The sequence below is a fragment of the Uloborus diversus genome, chromosome 7 (assembly GCF_026930045.1).
Source record: "Uloborus diversus isolate 005 chromosome 7, Udiv.v.3.1, whole genome shotgun sequence".
NCBI lineage: Eukaryota > Metazoa > Arthropoda > Arachnida > Araneae > Uloboridae > Uloborus > Uloborus diversus.
In genome coordinates, this window is record NC_072737.1 from 127615499 (window position 1) to 127636809 (window position 21311).

General features: G+C 34.3%; 1 protein-coding gene across 1 annotated transcript in view; it reads right to left on the minus strand.

Moving 5' to 3' along the window:
• Positions 1–21311, minus strand: part of LOC129226494 (plasma membrane calcium-transporting ATPase 2-like) — a 272244-nt gene that overhangs the window by 48412 nt on the left and 202521 nt on the right. Inside the window, 7 exon segments of the mRNA XM_054861105.1 lie at positions 1854–2045; positions 8983–9012; positions 9014–9178; positions 11901–12080; positions 13552–13819; positions 15172–15413; positions 17456–17562. Coding sequence (XP_054717080.1) covers positions 1854–2045; positions 8983–9012; positions 9014–9178; positions 11901–12080; positions 13552–13819; positions 15172–15413; positions 17456–17562 — 1184 coding nt within the window.

Below are 21311 nucleotides of genomic sequence, written 5' to 3' on the forward strand. Positions count from 1 at the left end.
GCGCATTGTTAACAGTACCATCGACATGCGTGAATTCAGAAAGAGTACTTTCAAATGAGGCAGTGAGAAGAAAAAGGAATGTAAGTGGCAAAATTAAAAATTTGGAGTTAGCCAGTACAAATAGTAACGGAACCTCTCCTCTGTCTTGGGGCAAGAGATAGTAGTAGTAGCCCTGGTAGGTGCTGCTGTATAGCATGACTTAAAAAGAAAAAAATCAATGAAAGCCTACCTAGGACGTTATCTTTATAAGCGTTTTACTCGAAACTTGAAAATGTCCACTTACATTCCTTCGCTTCTCACTGCCTCAAATGTAGAAAAGTTGAGCACTTAAACGAGTTTCAGTTTAAAGACAATTCGATGAATGCATTATGTATTTTACTATTATTTATTTTTTATTATGACATTTGTTCCTTCATTTTATGTTTGTTCACCATACGTTTTCGTAAATTACGCTATTTTTGTACAAAATTATGAAATGTGGCAACGAAACAATACGTTTTCAAGCCTTTTTCTTGAGAAATTTTAAATACCGGTATTAATACCGGTATTCCGGTATCACGTGTTAAAACTGCCGAATACCGGTATTGATTTTTCGGGCCGGTATTGCAATCCCTATATCCTAATGTATTGTCTTTATGTGATTTCTGAAAATTTAGACGTTAAAGTTAATAACTGCATCTTAGTTGGAAAAAGTGAAAATGACGATGCTTGCGTTCTTTATTGCAAACCTACTTTACCCAATCCGTTATTAAAATTTTCTCCGCGTATTCCGCCTTCATGAAAATGACCGCTTCTGAAACATGATGAGACATCTTATGACAGCCAGGCTTTAACGACACCCCCTTAATACTAAATACCTATCGCATTTGTCTCGAAAAGAGATGTACCCAAAAATGATAATAATTCAATAAACAGCGGCAATCCAGTGAAAGCGTTGTTATGACGATGGATCCAAATAATTTAAGTTATACAGTTAAGTGGATAATTTATAAATTTAAATTTAGAAATTAACCTATTGTTAATTTCTCCGCTATTAATTTCTAATATCTCCGATAAATGTCAGTGTTCTCTCAGAGAGTTTTGAACTCTATGTTCAATGCGAGAAAGCCATAAGCATTTAAAGTATGACGGGAGCGTTGACTTATAAATCACATCTGTTTATAAAATTTAAAAAAACCCAGACTACGCAGCAACTATAGAGCCAAGAGGCAAAATTTAAAATCCTTTAAAAAACTTTATACTGTTAAAAATCAATTTCAAGTATTTTATTTACTAACAAATAGAAACTGGCAACAGATAAAAGTTTTAAATCATTGCGTTTAATTTCCTTGTCGGCCAACAATCAATTCGATTATCAATCGCGTGAATAAAGGGTTAGCCGTGATTGAAATCTGCTTTAAAAAACGTTATAATTCGAATTCTATGCAACAAGAAAGTTCCGAACACATTCCATCAGACGCGGGGAAAAAAATCCTTATTTTGGTATTAAATTAAAATTTTTTAATATATGTTTTAACTGAAAAAATCGCAAAAAACTTTTCAGAGGTTTTTAATTAATATATTCTCTAATTAATGTCATCTAAAGACGCAGCCTAGCTAAGAACACTTTCGAATCAACTCTCTTTTCGAACAATTTTTTTTTTCAAAATCGGTCGATCCGTTTAGGCGCTAGAGTGCCACATACAGATACACAGACACGTCAAACTTATAACCCCCTTCCTTTGTGCGTCGGGGGTTAAAAATACCACATTGGGCTACTGTAAAGGACATAATCTCGTTCACGTAAAAAAGTAAAAATTAAATGATACGATTTTGTCTTCGAGAAAGGTTAAGGCACGAAGCAGTGTACTGACTTCAATGGCGCAGGCTCCTACGAAGGCCACAATGACTGCCACCACATTGACTGTGAGCTGGAACTGAAGGAACTTGGCGATGCTGTCGTATACATTTCGACCCCACATGACGGCTTTTACTATACTTGTGAAGTTGTCGTCCGTGAGAATGATGTCTGAAGCTTCTTTGGCCACATCAGTACCGGCAATACCCTAAAGGGAAGAAAAAAGAATACCAATTTGGTTGAATGTCTTATTTTTTCGGGAGATTTTTTAAAATTTAAGTTGCCAGATCTTATGTTTTAGTTAATTTAAACAGAGATCAAATAGCAACCAACTTATTAGTAACAGTAGTAAAGAACGTTGATAAAGCACAAATAAGCAACTGATTAGGATTTCAAGGAAGAGAAAATATGCAAATAAAAAGACAAATGACAAGAATTGGGAATGACGAAAATATCTCAGTTACAGCAAAAAATTGAACAAGAATTTATTATACACTAAAAAAAGTCTGAAACCATGCTGTGTGTAACATTGAAAGATATCCATGGTTTACACCAGTTTCCTATGGATTTTTTTTTTCGAAAAGAGTTTCTGAAGCACAAGAAGTTTCATGAATGTTGATATTACGTTGTTATAGAAAATATTTTTAGCTACCAGTGTAAAATTATTTTAGTCTTCTTTATTACGTGTTTCTCCTTTAGCTTAGTTACGACCCCTCCAATTGACTGAGCAACAATAAAGGGCAAAATGCATAATCTGGACAAAGGAACTTGGAAGGAATTACTTGCAGTTCTGACTTAGCCTCGATCATATTTGCTTTAGGAGCTTTCTCGGTAAATCAGGAGGGTGACAAGCTATTACAATTCATATTAATAAGTTTTCGCGGAAGGTTATTTAGTTATTTCAGAAACATACACTAGTGTGAAAAAATTAAGGACGAAGTCGAAAAATTAGCATATCAGCTGAACGAAGAGGCAGAGCGGACAGAAAGACCAATCAGGAGATTAAGTATGGTAATGTACGGTAGCACATGCGCAGATATGTAGGCAGACGTAATGGGGGAGTGTCTGAGTAGTATAAAGCATCTTGTCGGTGTAAGATCAGTATTTCTGGCAAAGAGATTGCACGCCGTATAGCAATTAAAATCACACCGAGTTGCTGCCTCAGCAAGAAATGGCGAATAATCAATCTGTTAGACGACATCTGGATGCTTTTACCCGAGGTCGAATCATTGGGAAGTGGGAGGAAGGCCGCAGTGTGACAAGTGTGGCTGCAGAGTTCGGAATTGCTCACAGCATCGTTTCACGACTTCGGAGACAATTTCAAACTACAGGAACAGCTACCCGGAGGTTCAGTAGTAGTCGTCCACGAGGAACCACACCCGCAAATGACCGTCATATTGTCTTACAGGCCAGAAGAAACAGGCGGCAGACAGCGGGAGAAATCGCTAGACACACGACACAGGCGACTGGACGACCGATATCGCGTTTTACCGTGGCCAGAAGACTGCACGGTGGTGGTCTGTTTGCACGACGCCCTATACGGTGTGTATCTCTAACGCCTGCCCATCGGAGAACGCGTTCTCTGTGGTGCCGGGAACACCGGAATTGGAGAGACAATGAATGGGGACGAGTACTCTTTACATATGAGAGCAGATTCAGTCTGAGTAGCGATTCTCATCGAATACTCATCTGGAGAGAGCGGGGAAGCCGCAATCATCCCTCGAATATCATTGAAAGGGACAGGTATGGAGGTCGCTTTGTTCTCGTTTGGGGAGGCATCATGCTTAGTAGTCGTACAGACCTTCACATCGACGCAGGTTCAGTCAACGGGACCCGTTATTGTAACGAGATTTTTCTTCCATATGTGCGTCTTTGCAGAGGCGCTATGGGTCCGCAGTTCCTTTTCATGGACTACAATGCACCATGTCATCGCACAGTAGCTTCCGAACAGCTCTTAGAGAGTGAGGATATTGAACGTACGGATTGGCCGGCACGATCTCCGGATCTCAATCCCATCGAGCATGTATGGGATTTTCTAGGCAGACGCTTGGCAGCTCGTACCTTACCACCTGTAACGATTCGGAAGCTTCGATTGGCGCTGCAAGACGAATGGGCAGAAATGCCTCAACAACTCATTGACACCCTCATTCTCAGCACGGGCAGACGCTATGAAACCTGCCTAGCAGTCGAGGGAGATCATATACCCTACTAAAGACCGGATGTTTCTTGCTGGATACCCATCACAGGGATGTTTCGGCCTTCAGTCCATGCTACTTTTTCAATAAAGCTTCTTTTTATCCCTCTGATTTCTCTTTTAGTAAGTGTTGCTTACATTACACATGTCCTTACGTATTGGGGATCTTACGGTATTAAATGTGTTGATTTGGAAAGCTTTTGTACAAAGTTATATTGAAAAAACCGTCTCGTCCTTAATTTTTGCACACCAGTGTAAATGGCTTTGATTGGGAGAGTTTCTGAAATCTTAAGATTAACTCCTGTTTATTTCAGGAAAGTTACTGACTTTTATTGGGAAACATTCCTTCTTTTTGCCAGATATGTTATTGTCAGAAATTATGCACATTTGCTGCCAATTATTGTCCAGGAACGTTTCGGAATGTTTTTATACAGTGTGAATATGATCAACAGCTAAATAGATTGATTTTTCTCGAATGGCTTGACATTCAAAAACTAAGACTTCTTTTTACTAAAAAAAATGGTTCCTTGAAACACCGAAATACGTCTCTGAAGTCAGTATTTAATTTGTGCTTTATCAACGTTGTTTACTCGTGCTACTTCGTTGCACAAAGGTTATAATTCAAAGCATTACTGCTTACTGTACTCCCGTGGGTAGGTAAAGGGCAGCAACTGCAAATTTTTCATTTTCAATTTTTTTCCATTTTTGTCACCTGTTGTAAGTTAGCTTTATTGTGAAAGTTTGCTTATTTGGTTTCGGCGGAGAAAAATGCGCGAAAAAAAAATATAACTTCAACATTTCTCTATTGTTAGAATGAAATCCAAAACGAGTTTCTTCAAATATCATGAAAACTCCTTTCGGCAGATACTGCCGTTTACCTGCCCACAGCAGTATTGCTAAGTCAAAGCATATTTAGGTAGAAATTTCAGCGAAAACGAATATTCATAGTTCCTTTAGAATTAACCGAAATTTTTGTTGTTGCGGTACTTGATGTGGCAATATACCCGAACCTTTAAGAACTTATGTAAGTTGCTTAGAGGGGTAATTGGGTTTCCGCCTGAGTCAAAAATTACCCTACACTTTTAAAGTCTTTAACTTTTTGTTTAAGGAGACAGTAAAAATTTCCAAAAAACAAAAATCATCTGAGCAAATTTTGGAGAAATATTTCGACTAACATAAAATTGGCTAAGAGATTGTGGTGATGGCTGGAGTTACAAAAAGGTCGTGATGTCGAAAAAAGAAATACTTTTTTCTGCAGCGTTTTGGTAGAAATTAATACTAGCAATATTTTAAATTAAATGATGAGAAACTTTCACAAACAATGCAGAGGCAATATTAATAAAATAATGCTCACATCAATGCGTAGGTGAAGGGGAAATGAAAAAGTTAACAGTTGACAAAGTTGACAACAAGTTAACAAAAGTTGACAACAGCCTCTTGTAGTCAAATAAATATTCATGTCATGTGTATTTGTTACCTAACAATGAATAATATTATGAATTATTGCAAATTATTTCTATTTTTATTACATATAGTTTTCTGATACACATTGTCATGATTTTCCTGATTGAACAACATGTTACAGAGTATTTAAAGGTCCAAATATCGCTTATTCTTTCAACTTGGAGGCTTATGAATGAAGTCGAAAATTTTACAGGGGCCTTACCATAGTGAAAAAAAAATATTACTGATTATTTTTTAGAAATGTTAAGAAGAAATGTTGCCTTCGTATTTGAATATGAATACATTCAATAAACAAAGAAATAAATCCACTGTTAAAAAAAAGTAAACAACTTAGCTACGACACAAGAGCTGCTCGAGAAGTTTGAGTTCCAACCAATTCGCCAAAACTACACTGGTGTAAGAAATTATGAGAATTTTCAATATTAATCTACGATCTTCCGAGCTACTGGACAGATTTTAATAAAATTTGATGCGAACATAAGTTGATATAATACAAACAAAACAAATGTTCAACAGTTATAATTGATGACACGTTAGTGCGCAACACTCACGGGGAGTCTGAAGGTCTGAAACAGTGGTTGTAAAACATACAAAAGAAATGGTTTAATTGGAGTGATGGTCCCAGGCCTAGCAGCGTGATGTCACACTGGAAATAAGGAAGTTTATCAGTGCCTATGGCAATTAATCCCACTCATTAAGCAACGCTGTTTTTAGTTCCTATATGGATCTTGGAGGGAGTTGCGAGTTGCAATTGCCTTCCCCAGAGTATCCCAAACATATTCTATAGGGTTGAGGTCTGGAGACCTGGCTGGCCAATCCATCCACACTCTCGAGAAATTCATCTACCAGGTTCCGCGTTATCTCCGTGAAAATGAACTTAGGGCCAACATCACCCCCCGCAGAGGCGAACATATGGATCTAAGACCACATCCCTATGCTCTCTTCACTATACTAAACGGCTTTCTCTGTGCGTAGCAGATCAGTGAGCAGGACATAAACAGACTTCTGGCAAACAACCCCCCCCCCCCCATCAAGTATATTGGAAGCAGTTACTCTTGTTTTTCGGCTTCATGTGGCTTTATACAGGTCTCGAGAGAGCTGAGAAGCTGTAGCCCTTCTGTCAAACCTCGCTAAAATGGCCAAATGGTGATCTTCTCTGGCGTCGTAGCTCTTGGAGAACAATTCACGTACTTTCTCTCGATGGATCCAGTATCCTGCAATTGTTTCCATAGGATAAACGCGACGCTGGGTGTTAAATTAAACTTTCTGCATATCTGGAGTTGCGATTGGCCTACCTTTAGCTTTCTCATAATTTGACACCTCATTCCATCATCTAAACGTTGGTGGTTACTCATTTTTACTGTTTCGATGTGAAAGTAACCACTTGCAGCAAGATAACACCAAGAAATTCGTCGAAATGTGCTAGTGAACGAAATTTGTCCTACCCCGCATGTAAAGCTTGTTTTTCTGCTGGCTCCACCTGTGTGCGCTTACGTATTTGCCGTACAAGATTTGCATTTTTATCTAAAAGCAGTGGTTTTTTTCCTTTAGTTCAGTTCTTTTCATGCAATTCGATAAAATATGCAAATTCTCTAAATTGATTTTAGCAGTGTCTTTGGGAAACGCTGATAATATTAAAAAGAGTAATCAAACAATGTTCAATAGGAACTATTTGTCATGTACCGATATCTAAAAGTCTTCTCCAAATAAAGTATTGCAAAGCGTGCAACAAATGGAATTTGCTTGGAGTACTAATCGCATTTGAAATGTAGTGGAGAGTAGTCAAAGTGTGTTTAGAACGCCTACAACAGAATGTAAATGTAGAAAAGTACTACCCTTAGAACCAACTCGGTTGCAAAGATCAATCTTTAGGTTTAGTTGATAATTTGAGGGGTGGTAACATCAAGAAAGTTGGGTTCATGTCAAAAGCTACGTTCAATACACAAAAAGCGAATTTTCTACGTACACTCACTTAGAAAGAGAGGAATTCAAATAAATCTTTTAAAAGCAGTTTACAAACAAAAGAAGTAAGTTTTTTGGAAGCAGACAAACTGTCTAAATAACAATGAAGTGAGGTAGGTGCAGGTATTAAGACCTGTCGGCTGATAAGACCGAAACAACAAGAATATAATTTAAAATGTTCGTATCCACTCAAAGACGCACTCATAGGTAGCTATCAGTTATAGATGGCGCTTCCTACAGGTCGCGACATGTTTCTCACTTGTTGCGACCAGTGCGACGTAATTCGTTTGCGCGGAGCAGTTGTGCAACACGAATAATAAAAAAACTTCCAACTGAACGTTAAATAATTTTTGTAATATTATACTTTTAGACATAGTTTTGCTCTCCAGTTTTCTGTTGTCAATGCTCCTATCGATCTTTGATGTCCGAATAATATATATATAAACCAATTATTGTACTTTTTTGTACTTCTTTGTACAGTCAGTGGCTAGTAAGGCCCACCAATGATCCTAGACCTTACAATACTCTTTTGTTTTTGCAACAATGTTTGTCAGTTTTGAATCTTATTTTAAATCTTTGTTAATATATTATGGTTGTTTATAAGTAGTTACAACTACTGACTAATTGGTTCAGTGTTTTAGTAGTACCCCCAAGCAGACATTCTGAAAAGTTTTACTACATGGTTTACGTTTCTAGTTCGGACGATGAAAAAGACAATTTGTGGCTCGCTTCATTAAAAAGTACAGCATTTCAGAAGCTTATACCTACACCAGAGAAAATTATGAAAACAAATAACACCAAATGTTAGAAGAAAAGCCATCAATTATATCATCAGAGAACCCCAGTCATCAATGACTTATTTGACAGAAACAAGAAAGGGAAGAAAAGAAAAATGGCCGTAAACCTTCAATTGATACTAAAGAAAACGATGCTATTTGGTACTGTCACACACTTGTGAGAGAATAAGATGAATGACATGCGCCTATATGTAAAATACAGCAAGTGGTATCATAAGGAATGCGTCGGTGTGACAGTGTATGACAAAGATAATTCTGAGTGCACTGACGGTTGTTAAACAAAGAATTTTTTTTCTCATTTTGAAGACTTTAAGCATGATTAATGCATATATATTTCACTTGATCTCAATTATCAATGTTAGAAGCTTATTTTGATTATTTATAAGTTCTTATTCTTAGGCCTTATTATCCTACCATAGTATAATAAAGCCTAATGACAATGTTTTTGAAAATGTTTCATTTCGCGCTTATTTTCTGCAAAACTGGTAATTTTTTGTTAGTTTCTTGTAGTAATTGATCTGTATGTTTAATTAATGTTACAATTTGTTGATTCGGATACATAGTTTTTAGCTTATTTCAAATCTCAGTTGGTTAGGCCTTATTACCCGCACCTACCTTATATGAATTTATAATTAAAAATTTAAGGAGAAACTCTTCTTGTGTTATCAAATACATGGACACTTTCAACAAACCGTATAATTTTGAGCACGAATTCATCCATTATTTACCATTGCAAAGCCAACATCTGCCTTTTTTAAGGGCAGGCCCATCGTTTGTTCCGTCTCCGGTGACAGCAACCACTTCCCTATTTGCATGCAATTTGCTGTCAATGATGCCTTTTACTAGGATGTACTTGTCAGTCGGGGAACTCCGTGCTAAAACTCGTAGACGTGGCCACACTTTGTCTAACAGGGCTTGCTGAACCTAAAAATATGAATGCACTTGTATGAAGATCAAGGTATTAGGTGCAGACTTATAGCTCTGCATACTTACCAGTGGTGCGACAGCGTTGTTGATTTTTGCGAAACATGGATGTTTTTACCATCGATGTTTTAGGTGCTTTTTCTGACATCGTTGTTTTACAATAAATGTTTTGTCTAATATCGTTTTTATTATCCACGTTTTTTCTAACATCGATGTTTTTACGATTGATGTTTTGGGGTCGATACTTTTTCTATCATTGATATTTTGAGTTCGATGTTTTTCTCAATGTCGAAGTTGTTTAATTGAAACAACAATGTCCTGAAAAATGTGAATACGTTTATACTTACGAAGAAAGATTCATTATTAATTAGTTATTGAGACATCTATCTCTTTGGAAACAGTTTTCTATTGTTAGTTGTCTGCAAAGTAGACTGGTATCGCAGAAAAGTTAATAACCTTTCTTTCAAACACAATGTTAACCAGTGTATTGATTGTTGCTTAAGTTTTCTAAAAACATAAATAACATTTTTTATGATATTTTCCTTCCTAGGTAAATATAAACGTATATTATAGTCCCCTGCTCTTAGTAAGTAGTTGATTTAAAAAATTATGATTTTACTATATTACAAGATGATCCTACTATTATAGTACACGGTTACTAATAAGCATTTCTAGTCAGAATAAGTACTGTTAGATGTTGCAAAACATCGATGTTTTGGGATCTATGTATAGATACCATTGATGTTTTGGTGTTGATGTATCGATACCATCGATGTTTTGGGATCGATGTGTCGACAATATCGATGTTTTATTTCTGAACATCAATGATTTAAAATATCTATGTTTGTTCATCAATGTCGCACTACTTGTGCTTCCTTAAAACGTTTACTCGAAGTTAAATGTGATTAACATTGCATGCACTAGTTTGAAAAGATAAATAATCATTTAAACAAAACTTACAAACCTTTGATTTTTAATTATATCCATAGTTATGACATTTGAGTCCGTCATTCCCATTTATTTTAGATAATTAAAAACTACCTAGCAAATACTTATGACAATGAAACTTTCCATGGTATATAAGGATTTCTCGTTTAACTTTTTCAATGGCAAAAGTTGACATTATTCAATATATATCTATTTATGTCTAAAAAATAAATAAATAAATAAATAAATAAAATCCTTTAACACCAGAAAATGTATCATAATGTTAGAAATGAATGAAAAAAAAAAGTAATAATCAGAGCATTTTCATTTGTTTTAGCATGAAGTTTCTTAGCATGTGAACAATGAGCACTATCTTGTTCAGAGTTTGATACGATCTTATTTTATTTTAAAATCATTGAGAATTGGCATATTTTTGCTGTATGAAAAATATCTATCATTTACGAGAATTTAATTAAAAAAAATAAATTGCCGTATGACTTTTTAGTAAAGAGTACGTGAAATTTCGTTGCAAAATAGAAACCAGCAAGTGAAAGAATCAACTTAGGTTGATAGAGTTAACTTGCGTGGATTGGACTTTAATAGTGTTAACTATTTATTTATATCTAATACAAAAGTGGTAAGTGCCACCTAGCTTTACAGCTATTCAATATACATGCTTCCTAAGATGTGCAAATCGTAGGGTAACTGTAGCTAAGCAGCGTTTGTTTTGTTGATTGTTTGAATGGAGTGGTCTAATGCCCGCAAGAGTTTGTCTTTGTGAAAATGACTGAATTCTTAAAATAAAGGAAATTTTTCGTGGCATTAACTTCAGAGCTGATGCAGAGAAACTTGCTGCAGTAGACCACTCTATTCGAACTGCTACAGGTATCCTACGAATTCCCAACCGTTGGAAACAGAGTGTACATAACTCTTGTGGCTAGAATGGACTATAAAACTTGGTGGCGCGTACTATCACTTATGTATTAGATATAAATAAATAATAGGGCGGTTCGAAAAAATAAATTTCTTTACCTCGGAATCGCGTTACCTCTCAAAAGTTGTAGTTTGGTATCCTCAATTGGAGGAAAAATAACAAAAAAGTTCTAAATTGAAATCTTCAGTTCGCGCATAAGGCTGAAAGTTTGAAAAATTATGTTAAAAATTGAATTTTCAGAAAAATAATGAAATTAGTTTTTTTTTTGTACTTTTTCATGATGCAACAGCTATAAATTGTCAGTACATAGCGTAGTTTTAACCTAAAAATATATTTATAGTTTTTACATAAGATCTTTAGTTTGTGACAGTATCTGACAATTTATGTGACTGTTGTGTTATAAAAATATATAAAAAAAATAATTTTATAATTTTTTAAGAAATTCGATTTTTAGCATATTTTTTTCAAACTTTCGGCCTCATGCGCGAAAAGAAGATGTCAACTTAGATTTTTTTCATTATTTTTCTCCAATTGAGGATACCAAACTACAATTTTGGAGAGGTAACGCGAATCCGAAAAAAAGAAATCGATTTTGACAACGACCCTAGTAAATAGTTTCCATTATTAAAGTACCAGCCCTCCTCATTCTTTTAAAGAAACTTCTAAACAAGAAGAAAAAACTAATGCTAAGAGCAAAATTTTGAATTTTACCAGAGAAGTAAAAGTTTAATGAAAGTGGGAAGGATTTTGTTCGCAAGATTTTAAGTGTTTACTATATGTACGTTGCATCTTCGCGCATTTATAGAATAACGTCATATTGAAATGCTTAAGGCATAAAAATAGCATGAGTTATCCACTTACTTCCCCGTTTGAGTCTCGTATCCTAGCATTGAAATCTTTTCCCTCGAGAACGAGGAAATCATCGCCAGGTCGAACAATCCCGCATTTTATACTGATAGAACGAGCAGTGTTGATGTTGTCTCCTGTTACCATCCGCACTGTAATACCGGCTTTCTGGCACTGTTTGATGGCTTCAGGCACCTATACAGACATTAATAAAGAAATTACATTGCCTTTCAAATTTCAATGAAAATTCATGTACAGTTGTCGCCGCTTATATGAGTCACGTTTGGTCTAAACAGTTTTGATTCCATAAAGTGGCTCATTCAATAAAACCGTTAATTAAAAAAAGCTGGATTTTATTCTGTTCATGACAATTTGATTCATTAAAGCGCTTGACTTAATTAAAGCAACTGATGGCAGTGGCGGCATCAGTGGCTTTATTAAAGCCACTGATTCAATTAACCGGCGTCCACTGTAGTAAGTTTTAAATCAGTAGAAATCAACTGAACAAAGGATATATCTACTTCAATGATTTTACTCAAAAGTTACATCAGTAGGTTTGAGAAAAAAAGAGTTCCTTGGTTGCATTCCTTTTTCCGTACGTGGTTTTTATTGAAAAATTTGCGTCCAAAGTTAATCTTTTAATATACTGCTGGTAAAATACGGATGATTAATAAGACATAGCAAATAATTTGGATTTGCTGTGTCATTTATTAGAATTGTTTCTTTATTTAACTTGAAAAACTGGTCGGAAAAAAGCACCAGTTTTTCTCGGAGGAAGTTAACTGTCTGAAATTATATACAGTCATGGTAATCTAAACTGTTTATACATCAAATAGCAAACTATCTATATGACATGATGTTAATAAAATGTACAATAAATGTGTGCCTAACTAACGTGTTTTCTTCGGCGTGTCTAACTCAATTGTTTGAATTTGCATTGAAGATTGTAAAATCATTACCTTGTGAAATATTTTGCACTTTAAAAAATCTACATTAGATGGAAAAAAGTAAAATTAATAAATATTAATTTGTATTACAATTTGAGCTTCTAATTAAAAACAGAAAGACAATTTACGAGAATATATCTTTTATTATTTAAATTCTGAAATGAATAGCCATTTATGGTTTGCTGCGACGGAACTACGACTCTTCAATAAAACACATGCTGTTATATGCATTGACCTCAATTTGGAAATTCGCTTGCTAACGTGCGTTATTTTTTTGCACCACCCCGCCCCAACTGAATTTAATTGGTTTTAATGGGTTAAATGCTTCGGTATGCCGAGGATGGTGGGTCACTATGAGTTCCACAGTTTCAGCATGGCACTGAAGGACAGGCAGAGTCTCCAGTACCTAGCACTGATAAACCTGGGGCAGGGTGGTACCATATACCGAGGGCAATTACTAGCAACACACCCCACGAATTTTGCGGATACGTCCCCCGCATGCCAATTAGTGTGTATTCAGCGGTCAACTAACGAAGTTCCAACTAACGGTTAAGTCTTGGCCGTTAGTTCCTCCTTAATCGCTCTTCTTTTTATGCACTGAAGAAGATGTTTGTTTTTAATATCCTTTAAACAGCTGCTTGCTGAGTTTTTAACTCTTTTGAATGCTTTTATTTGTACTGTTATAAGCGTTGACTTATTTTACTCAAATAATGCTTTACCTCAGGTCGGACCGGATCTTCAATGCCGACGATACAAATGGCGGTGAGGTTCTGGACGATAAATTGCTCATCGTCCCAGTTGGGCTCGGCATCGCACCTCTCCTGGTTTATGTGTGCCTCTTCGCCGAAAACGAAGTCTTTGTACGCAATGCCGATCGTGCGAAGACCGTCACAGGCCATGGGTTCTATGACAGAAGTTACTAATCGATCGGCGTCGGAAGGCGTAAACCTTTCCAGCTGACCCCCGGACCCGAATGAGAATGCACATCTGAAATAAGTAATCCACTGTAAGTAAGAATGCTTCCAATGAACGTTGAAGTAATTGAAAACTTCAAAAGTTTGAAAAAGTTCCATTTTAAGCATTTTCTTTTGCCACAGATGCATAAGTATGCATTAAGTGCCTAACTTCCTAACTACAGCCAATTTCTTCAAGTATGCAGGCGAAGAAAATTTTTCAAAACATAAAAAAAAGACAGAAATTTTTTAAGGGAAACGTTACTCTAAATCGCAGTTCTTACTGTTGGGAGAAATTTGACAACAAAATATATCGAACACAGTAAATGATTGCAGCACCAATCGGCTTACATTGTAAAGCACATGATTATTTTTTTCCCTCCACACCCTCAGCCCCTTTTTTACAGTAATTAACATCTCGGTTAAAAAACGAGGATAAGGGGGACTCGAAACCCTCGTCGTGTATCTCTTTCCATTCAAGAAACTCAATTAGGAACAGTAGACTTTTCTTTTTTGACCGTAAAATCTTAGAGTAAAATAGGATTTTATGATAAACAGTACTCAGAACATGGATGGCAATAATTTTCCTGTAAGTTTTCAGATTTTTTTTACAGAGTATAGGGGAGACCGGGTACATTTGATTTACATTTTACATTTTGTTTTTTCTAATTTTTGTTACTAATGTTGCGTACTAAAGTAAAATTTCATGCAATGCAAAAACTATTTTCCTGTCAACTAATGACTTCTAAACATTTGTTGAAATATTGTTTTCCATATTAAAAAAAATTATGAATTAAATATTTTTTACGCTACAAATAGCAATTCGTAACATTGTTTTGATTCTGAATTCATGTTTAATCCAAGCAATTTCGCCAAGCATTCATCCTGCAGTTGATTGATAAAAGTTGACAGTGATGATGATGATGATTAGACTAAAGGCAATGTAAGATTTTCTACCGGTTTTTTCTTTTTAATTATTTTTAAATGTGCCTAAACTGTTTTAGCTGGAATTTAGTGAAAACAGAGCTCTTAGAAATTCCTAGTATGTCTTGAAAAAAAGAATAAGAATGACCATTACTCATGACACAGACGATGAGATAAATCTTTGAGAAAACTAGCAAATGAAAAGATTTTTGAGGATAAGTCGTTGCAGTTCATGAATAATAGCATTACTACAGCTGAAAATAGGAAGATAATTACGACTTTTAGTAAGAAAACTACTTTGGTGAACTGAAAGTTCTTTTTGGAACCTAAACAATGTTTGGCAAAAAGTAACATACAATCATTCTCTCACTCAAAGTTCACTAGAGCACTATTTTCCAACAGAAACATCAACAAGAACGGCATGTGGTATTCATTTTACGAAAACGAATGGAATTCACTCACTTTTGGAGAATGATTTCCGAGGCCCCTTTAGTGAATATCCTAAAGCCCCCGTTTGGGAGCCGTATCACAGTGCTCATTGATTTTCTGACGGAGTTGAATGTGTAGACCTTGTGCAACTTTTCTTCGGGCATTTTGTCCCGCACGGCTTGGTAATCTTTGCCAAGATCGAGGACGAAGCCGAGCAACGCACACTCTGTTTTGTTGCCCACTTGCTTCGGAAGTTCCCCTGGATTGTCGGGAGGCTGTGAATATAAGAAAAAACATTTTCACTTTTTCGAAAAAATACATATTATTTATACCTAGGGTAAAGTTTCGAGTATAAAGATAGTAGCATTTTAGCTCGGGTCCGCGGCGCACTAATTTGTGGTGTAACCCCCAGCCCGAGAAAGAATAAGAATGTTTTTATGCAAACGCAATGTTTGTACAAATATCAGAATCAGCATTTTTATTATTTTTTGTGATTTAACGAAAGTTTAAATTAAAAGACAAGCAAAAATTACGAATGCCTTTTATGCAAAATTTGCTCTTAGCTCTAGTGTAACTACACCTTCTCGCAATATCTTACTATATTTTCGTTGAACTTTCATGGAAGAAATACAATTTAAAATATATTAGGGGAAAATTACAGAATGAAAATTAACTGCAATTTTTATAAACTCTTCATTTCACTATGGTATCACAAGATGGTACTTCCAGATTAAAAACCTCGATCCATGGGACTTTTAGTTTTGAAGGCATTTAACGCATCTCGTAAACCATGAAAATCATAGAACTTTACCTGACTTAACTACAGCATATCACCACAAGTTCGTAGCACTTCCCAGAACATACTGCGATGAGCTTCAGAGCAAGCTATCTCACGATTCCAGAATGTATACGAAAACAATAGACATCATGTTGATTATGTTTTGATACAAGATTTGTTTTAAAACCATCGTGAATGTACAACAAATGTGTAACCCATTAAAAGTCCCTTCTGGTGAAGAAATTTTGAACTATTTTTTTTTATTCGCTCAAATAAATTCCCATCCCTTCATTATGTTAAACAGAAAATTTAGCTAATTTTTGAGCAAAAGCTTCAGCGCTGGACAACTTTAAAGTAATGTCGTTTAGTTATGGACACCCTGTAATTTAACTTGGCGTACCAGCCACAGGGATTTATGCACATGGTAAACCTGAAATACATAGATAGTGCAAAAGGCTTACAAAGGCAAGAATACCAAAATTCAATGTGGGAGACCTAGGGACTATGCAAAAAACGTTCACATTTTTTCACTACCTACTTTTTTTTTTTTGCTTCAACCTTTTAAAATATATCTTAATTTTACATCTTATTTTGATTACTTGGTAATTGAAACTATGCATCTAGAATTAACCGTTGCAAAATTAGAGGTTTTGCAGGTTAAACAGAGGCTCGCTGTATGCAGCTAATAATCTATATTCAAAGTAGTGCTTAACTCTTTGAAAATATATGCACTTGACTTTGATATTTTTTCTTAACCAGTTGAATCTTTCTAAAATATTCATAGTTGTTGCATCGAATTAATGTGTTTTCAAATAAAATATGAATTAGCTTGTACTTTATTGTTCAACACTTCATTTCAAATGATACATGCAGGTAGTCATAACATATGTAAAAAAAAACTTTATTATTATCATGAAGCTTATTCATGCATTTATTTATCGCATAAGGCATAAGTTTCCTATTTCCAGTATATGGTTATGCTGTAATTTGTATTTCGGAAAAATATTCTCAAATAGGCATTACTGCTCAAAATCAGATCAAAAGTCAATAAAAATAGTAATTTATAAACAATTGGATTGAACCCATTGAAGGTTTTGCTTTATTACAACATTTTTTTTTTTTTTTGAAGAAAAGATTCATTACCTCCTCCCTCCTGTAGTTATTAAAAAGAAAACTCAGAAACTCAAACATTTGACTAAAAGTGATGTCATGTTCCAGAACAATCAGAAATAATTTTAAAGGATTTTTTATACTACAACTTACCATTAAGGCCCCTTTATATACCAGCCGACAAATCAGCTTAAGATTAGCCGTTTTGGATCGGAGCGCGTGTTTGAGCGGTTGTCTTTTCTAGCGAGTTATCGCGTTTGGTGATTGTTCACTGTGAGCAATTATTAGCCGCAAGTGAATTTTCGGCAAATTTGGCGAAATACGAAACTTTGCTGTGGTAACTCTAGGAGTGCAACAATGAAAAATTCGATCCAAAATGGCTAAACTAAAGCTGATGCGTCGGCCTATCTATATAGCGGCTCTACTTACCATAACACGTGATGTGAAGGCGCTGTTGATTGATATAGCGTCTACAATTAAAGAAGCCACTTCGGATGGGAGACTGGAATATTTGGGGGTGTTCTTGTACAGTACATCTAGAAGAAATAAACATACGCTTTACAAATAAGCCAATAATACTGTTCAAGCACAAATAGAGCATTGTTATTCAACCGGTAAACCACATCTGTGGTAGGTGCAGGGAACCCTGGGGTGTAATGTAATGTATGCATCATAGAACAACATACAATGCGTGTTAGAAAAGACAATATTGCCTATACAGTATACTCCCGATTGTCCGTGAGCGGCTTATCCGTGGGGCGGATTATCCGCGACCTTTCACTTTCAAATACTTTTTTTTCGGCAATGTCTAGCAATGCACTCATTTAAACTCTCCAAGTACAAAATCAATTTTTAGACATTACTATTTCTTTCTTCCCTTCCCTTCCAGTGACACCAAACCTTCTGCACTACTTACTAGTTTTAGATCTACCCTTCTTACTAAATTTTAGATCTAAACTATCTAAAAGCGTAAACGAGTGACAGGACCAGTCTTGAAAAAATTCTCCACCCCTTTCCTGTGCTTTTTTTGGTGTAACCTTGTTTCATGTATGCCAGGTAATCAGTTTGCACGATTTGCTCGCGCATGTGTGTAATCCAATTGTAATAATGAGTGATCCTTTTTTAGCTTCCACATGCATTTTTTACATATACTGCTATCGTTTTAGCTATAGTTTAAATTTAAGTATTTTTTATTGATATATTTAAGATATTGCATACACTAGCATCGTTTTCGCCTAGTTTGCAGATTGATTTGTTTTTTAAATATGTTCCTCTAATGTTTGGTGTTTATTTTACTTTTAAGTTCAACTTCTTTATTTGTAATAACTACAATAATTAGCATTGCAGCAAAAAAATGTATTTTAATATGTTACTTTAACTTTCAAAGTTTATTTCATTTTTAAGTTCAATTTCTTTGTAATAACTGCAATAATTATCATTGCAGCAAAAAAAATGTTTTTTTTTTTCTTTTGAATATGTCCCTTTAACTTTCGATGGTTATTTTATTTTTAATATTTAGTTTCATGACAAATATTGTTGTTGTTCGCTTTGCCCTAGTATCGAATCCACTTTACCCGGGGTGTCAGGCATTCATGCCATTGTTGAAAACTGGCCTTCTATCTAATTGTTTAATTAATATTAAGGACAATCGCTATTGCATTACGCAAGTTCATTAAACGAATACTGAATATAAGCATTTGTTTCAATTTCCCCAGTTATAACTAAACGACAATAATCAAGAAAATCTTAAGGTGTTCACGTTGCCTGGGTTTCCCCTACTGGATCCGCAAACAATGCATCAATTTCGGGAAAAAATATTGATCAATTTACAAGAAGTAAATTTGCTTCAAAAAATGTAATTTTCAGTGCATTCATACAGTTTATTAATATATATAACTTAGTAAAAGAATGATTGAGAAGGTATTACAGTAAGAACGGTAATAAAGATAAGATAAAATTTATTAACAAACAAAATACACATACATAACAGTAAGCAAAATTAAAAAAAAAAAAAAAAAAAAAAAAAAAAAAAAAAAAAAAAAAAAGGAAAGTACAAATTATAAAACATAAATTACAAACTTCATAACAAAACATTAAGAAAATCTTGACTATAGTTCAACACGAGTTAGTATTAAATTTAACACTAAAGAGCGCCAAAGGCACTGTCCGCAGTGTTTTTTAATTGATTTAGTATGGAGTACAAACACAAATATGCATTAACAGAAATATTTACAAATTAATTTTACACAAGTAGTAAAAATTTTACACAGAACAATTATTGGACTGTTTGACTCCAGAGAAAAAAAAAACACAATAATTCGCATTGAAACATTCAATAGTATAAAAATTACAATACAAAATCCCCCCCGGTTGGCAAGTCAGTATATTTTATCAGCTAAAAGTTAATTGTTGATACAATGTCATTATTTTGTATATATTCATTGACCCCTTTTTTATATTTTTTAAAGTTCTTCTCATTCCTAACATCTTCCGTTAGTTCATTAAACAGCCGCGGTGCCAAGTATAAGAATTGTTTTTTAATAATCGTTTTATTTGGTTTTATAACTTTATATTGTTTACCTGAAATTCGAGTATTATATTGTTTTTCATTAATTTCAAACCAGTTATTGTTGTTATGCAAAAAATACAATATTCTCTGTGCATATATTTCTCTGATATTATAGATTTTCTCTGACTTTTGTAAAATAGTATCGTTTTTATTAAGTTCTTGTTTAGCTCCATAAATTATTTTCAAAATTTTTGCATAAGTTCTATTTAAATTGGTAAGATTTGTTTCATAATCGCCTTCCCATGCACAAATACCATACGTAATTATTGAGTTAATCCAAGCGTAAAATAAGCATCTAAGAAACTTTTTCCCAACTATATTTCTCAATAGATAGAGCCAATGTATTCTACCTCTTAACTTATTCACAAGTTTATCAGTATGGCATTTCCATTTTAAATTTTCACTAAAAGTTATACCTAAATAATTTATATTTTCGACTCTTTCTATGGTAGGGCAGTTACAGTTATTTGTGCTGTCACATGTTGGTTCGTGATATTTTATGCGTAAATCAATTTTATTAATTCCATTCTTTTTTAAATCAAACTTTATGTATTTTGTTTTATTTATATTAAGAGATAACATATTGTCAGTTAACCATTTATTTATAGCAGTTAAATCAAGTTCCATTTGGTTTTTTATATCATTAATGCTCTTTGCAGAATATGTTAATGCTGTATCATCTGCATATAGAGTAATTGTACCGTATAATTTAATGTATGACATGTCATTAATATATATTAAAAAAAGTAATGGACCTAAAATTGATCCCTGAGGGACTCCGGTTTTTGTTGTTTTATATTTGCTTATACAGTTATTTAGTTTTGTTGCTTGTTTTCTGTCCGTGAGATAGGATAATATCCATTTGTAAGGTATTCCTCTTATTCCAACATTGTATAACTTTTTTATCAAAATCTTTATGCTTACACTGTCAAATGCTTTACGTAAATCCAAGAATACTGCTGAAGTTTCATAGTTTTCGTTAATGTTCGCATAAATTTCACCTGCTAATTTTAATACAGCTTTTTCAGTATTTCTGTTTTGCCTAAATCCGTATTGTGCGTTATGGAAAAAATCATATTTTTCTAAGAAATTCATCAACTGAGAGCTATAACATTTTTCCAATAATTTAGAGAATATTGGTAGAACTGAGATAGGTCTGAAATTATTACAGTCATCTTTAGCACCTGATTTGTGTATCGGTGTAATTATTGCTTTTTTTAGATCTTCTATGAATTCCCCCCTTTGTAGACTAATATTGATGATTTTTGTCACAATTTCTATATGATACTTAGCAATTATCTTAAGTGCATTACTTGTAATTCCGTCATGTCCCGGTGTTTTGTCATTTTGCATATTATCAATAATATTTTTAACCTTACTTATTTCCATTGGGTAAATATACATAGAATTTGTTTGGTGTGTTATGTTATTATCATAGTTTGATGCTTTATCGCCGTTTATTTCCACACAACAATTTATAAAAAAGTCATTAAATTTTTCAACTAGTTCATTGCTATTATCTGCATCGATGGAATTCTTATTCTTAATCCCTGTAATATCTTTAATAATATTCCATTGTTTTCTTCCGTCTTTTCCAGCATGGACAAATTTTTTATGAAAAAAATCCTCTTTTTCTTTTTTAATCAACTTTTTTAATTGTTTATTGTATTCTTTATAATTATTTTTATATTCCTTATTATAAGGAAATTGTTTTGT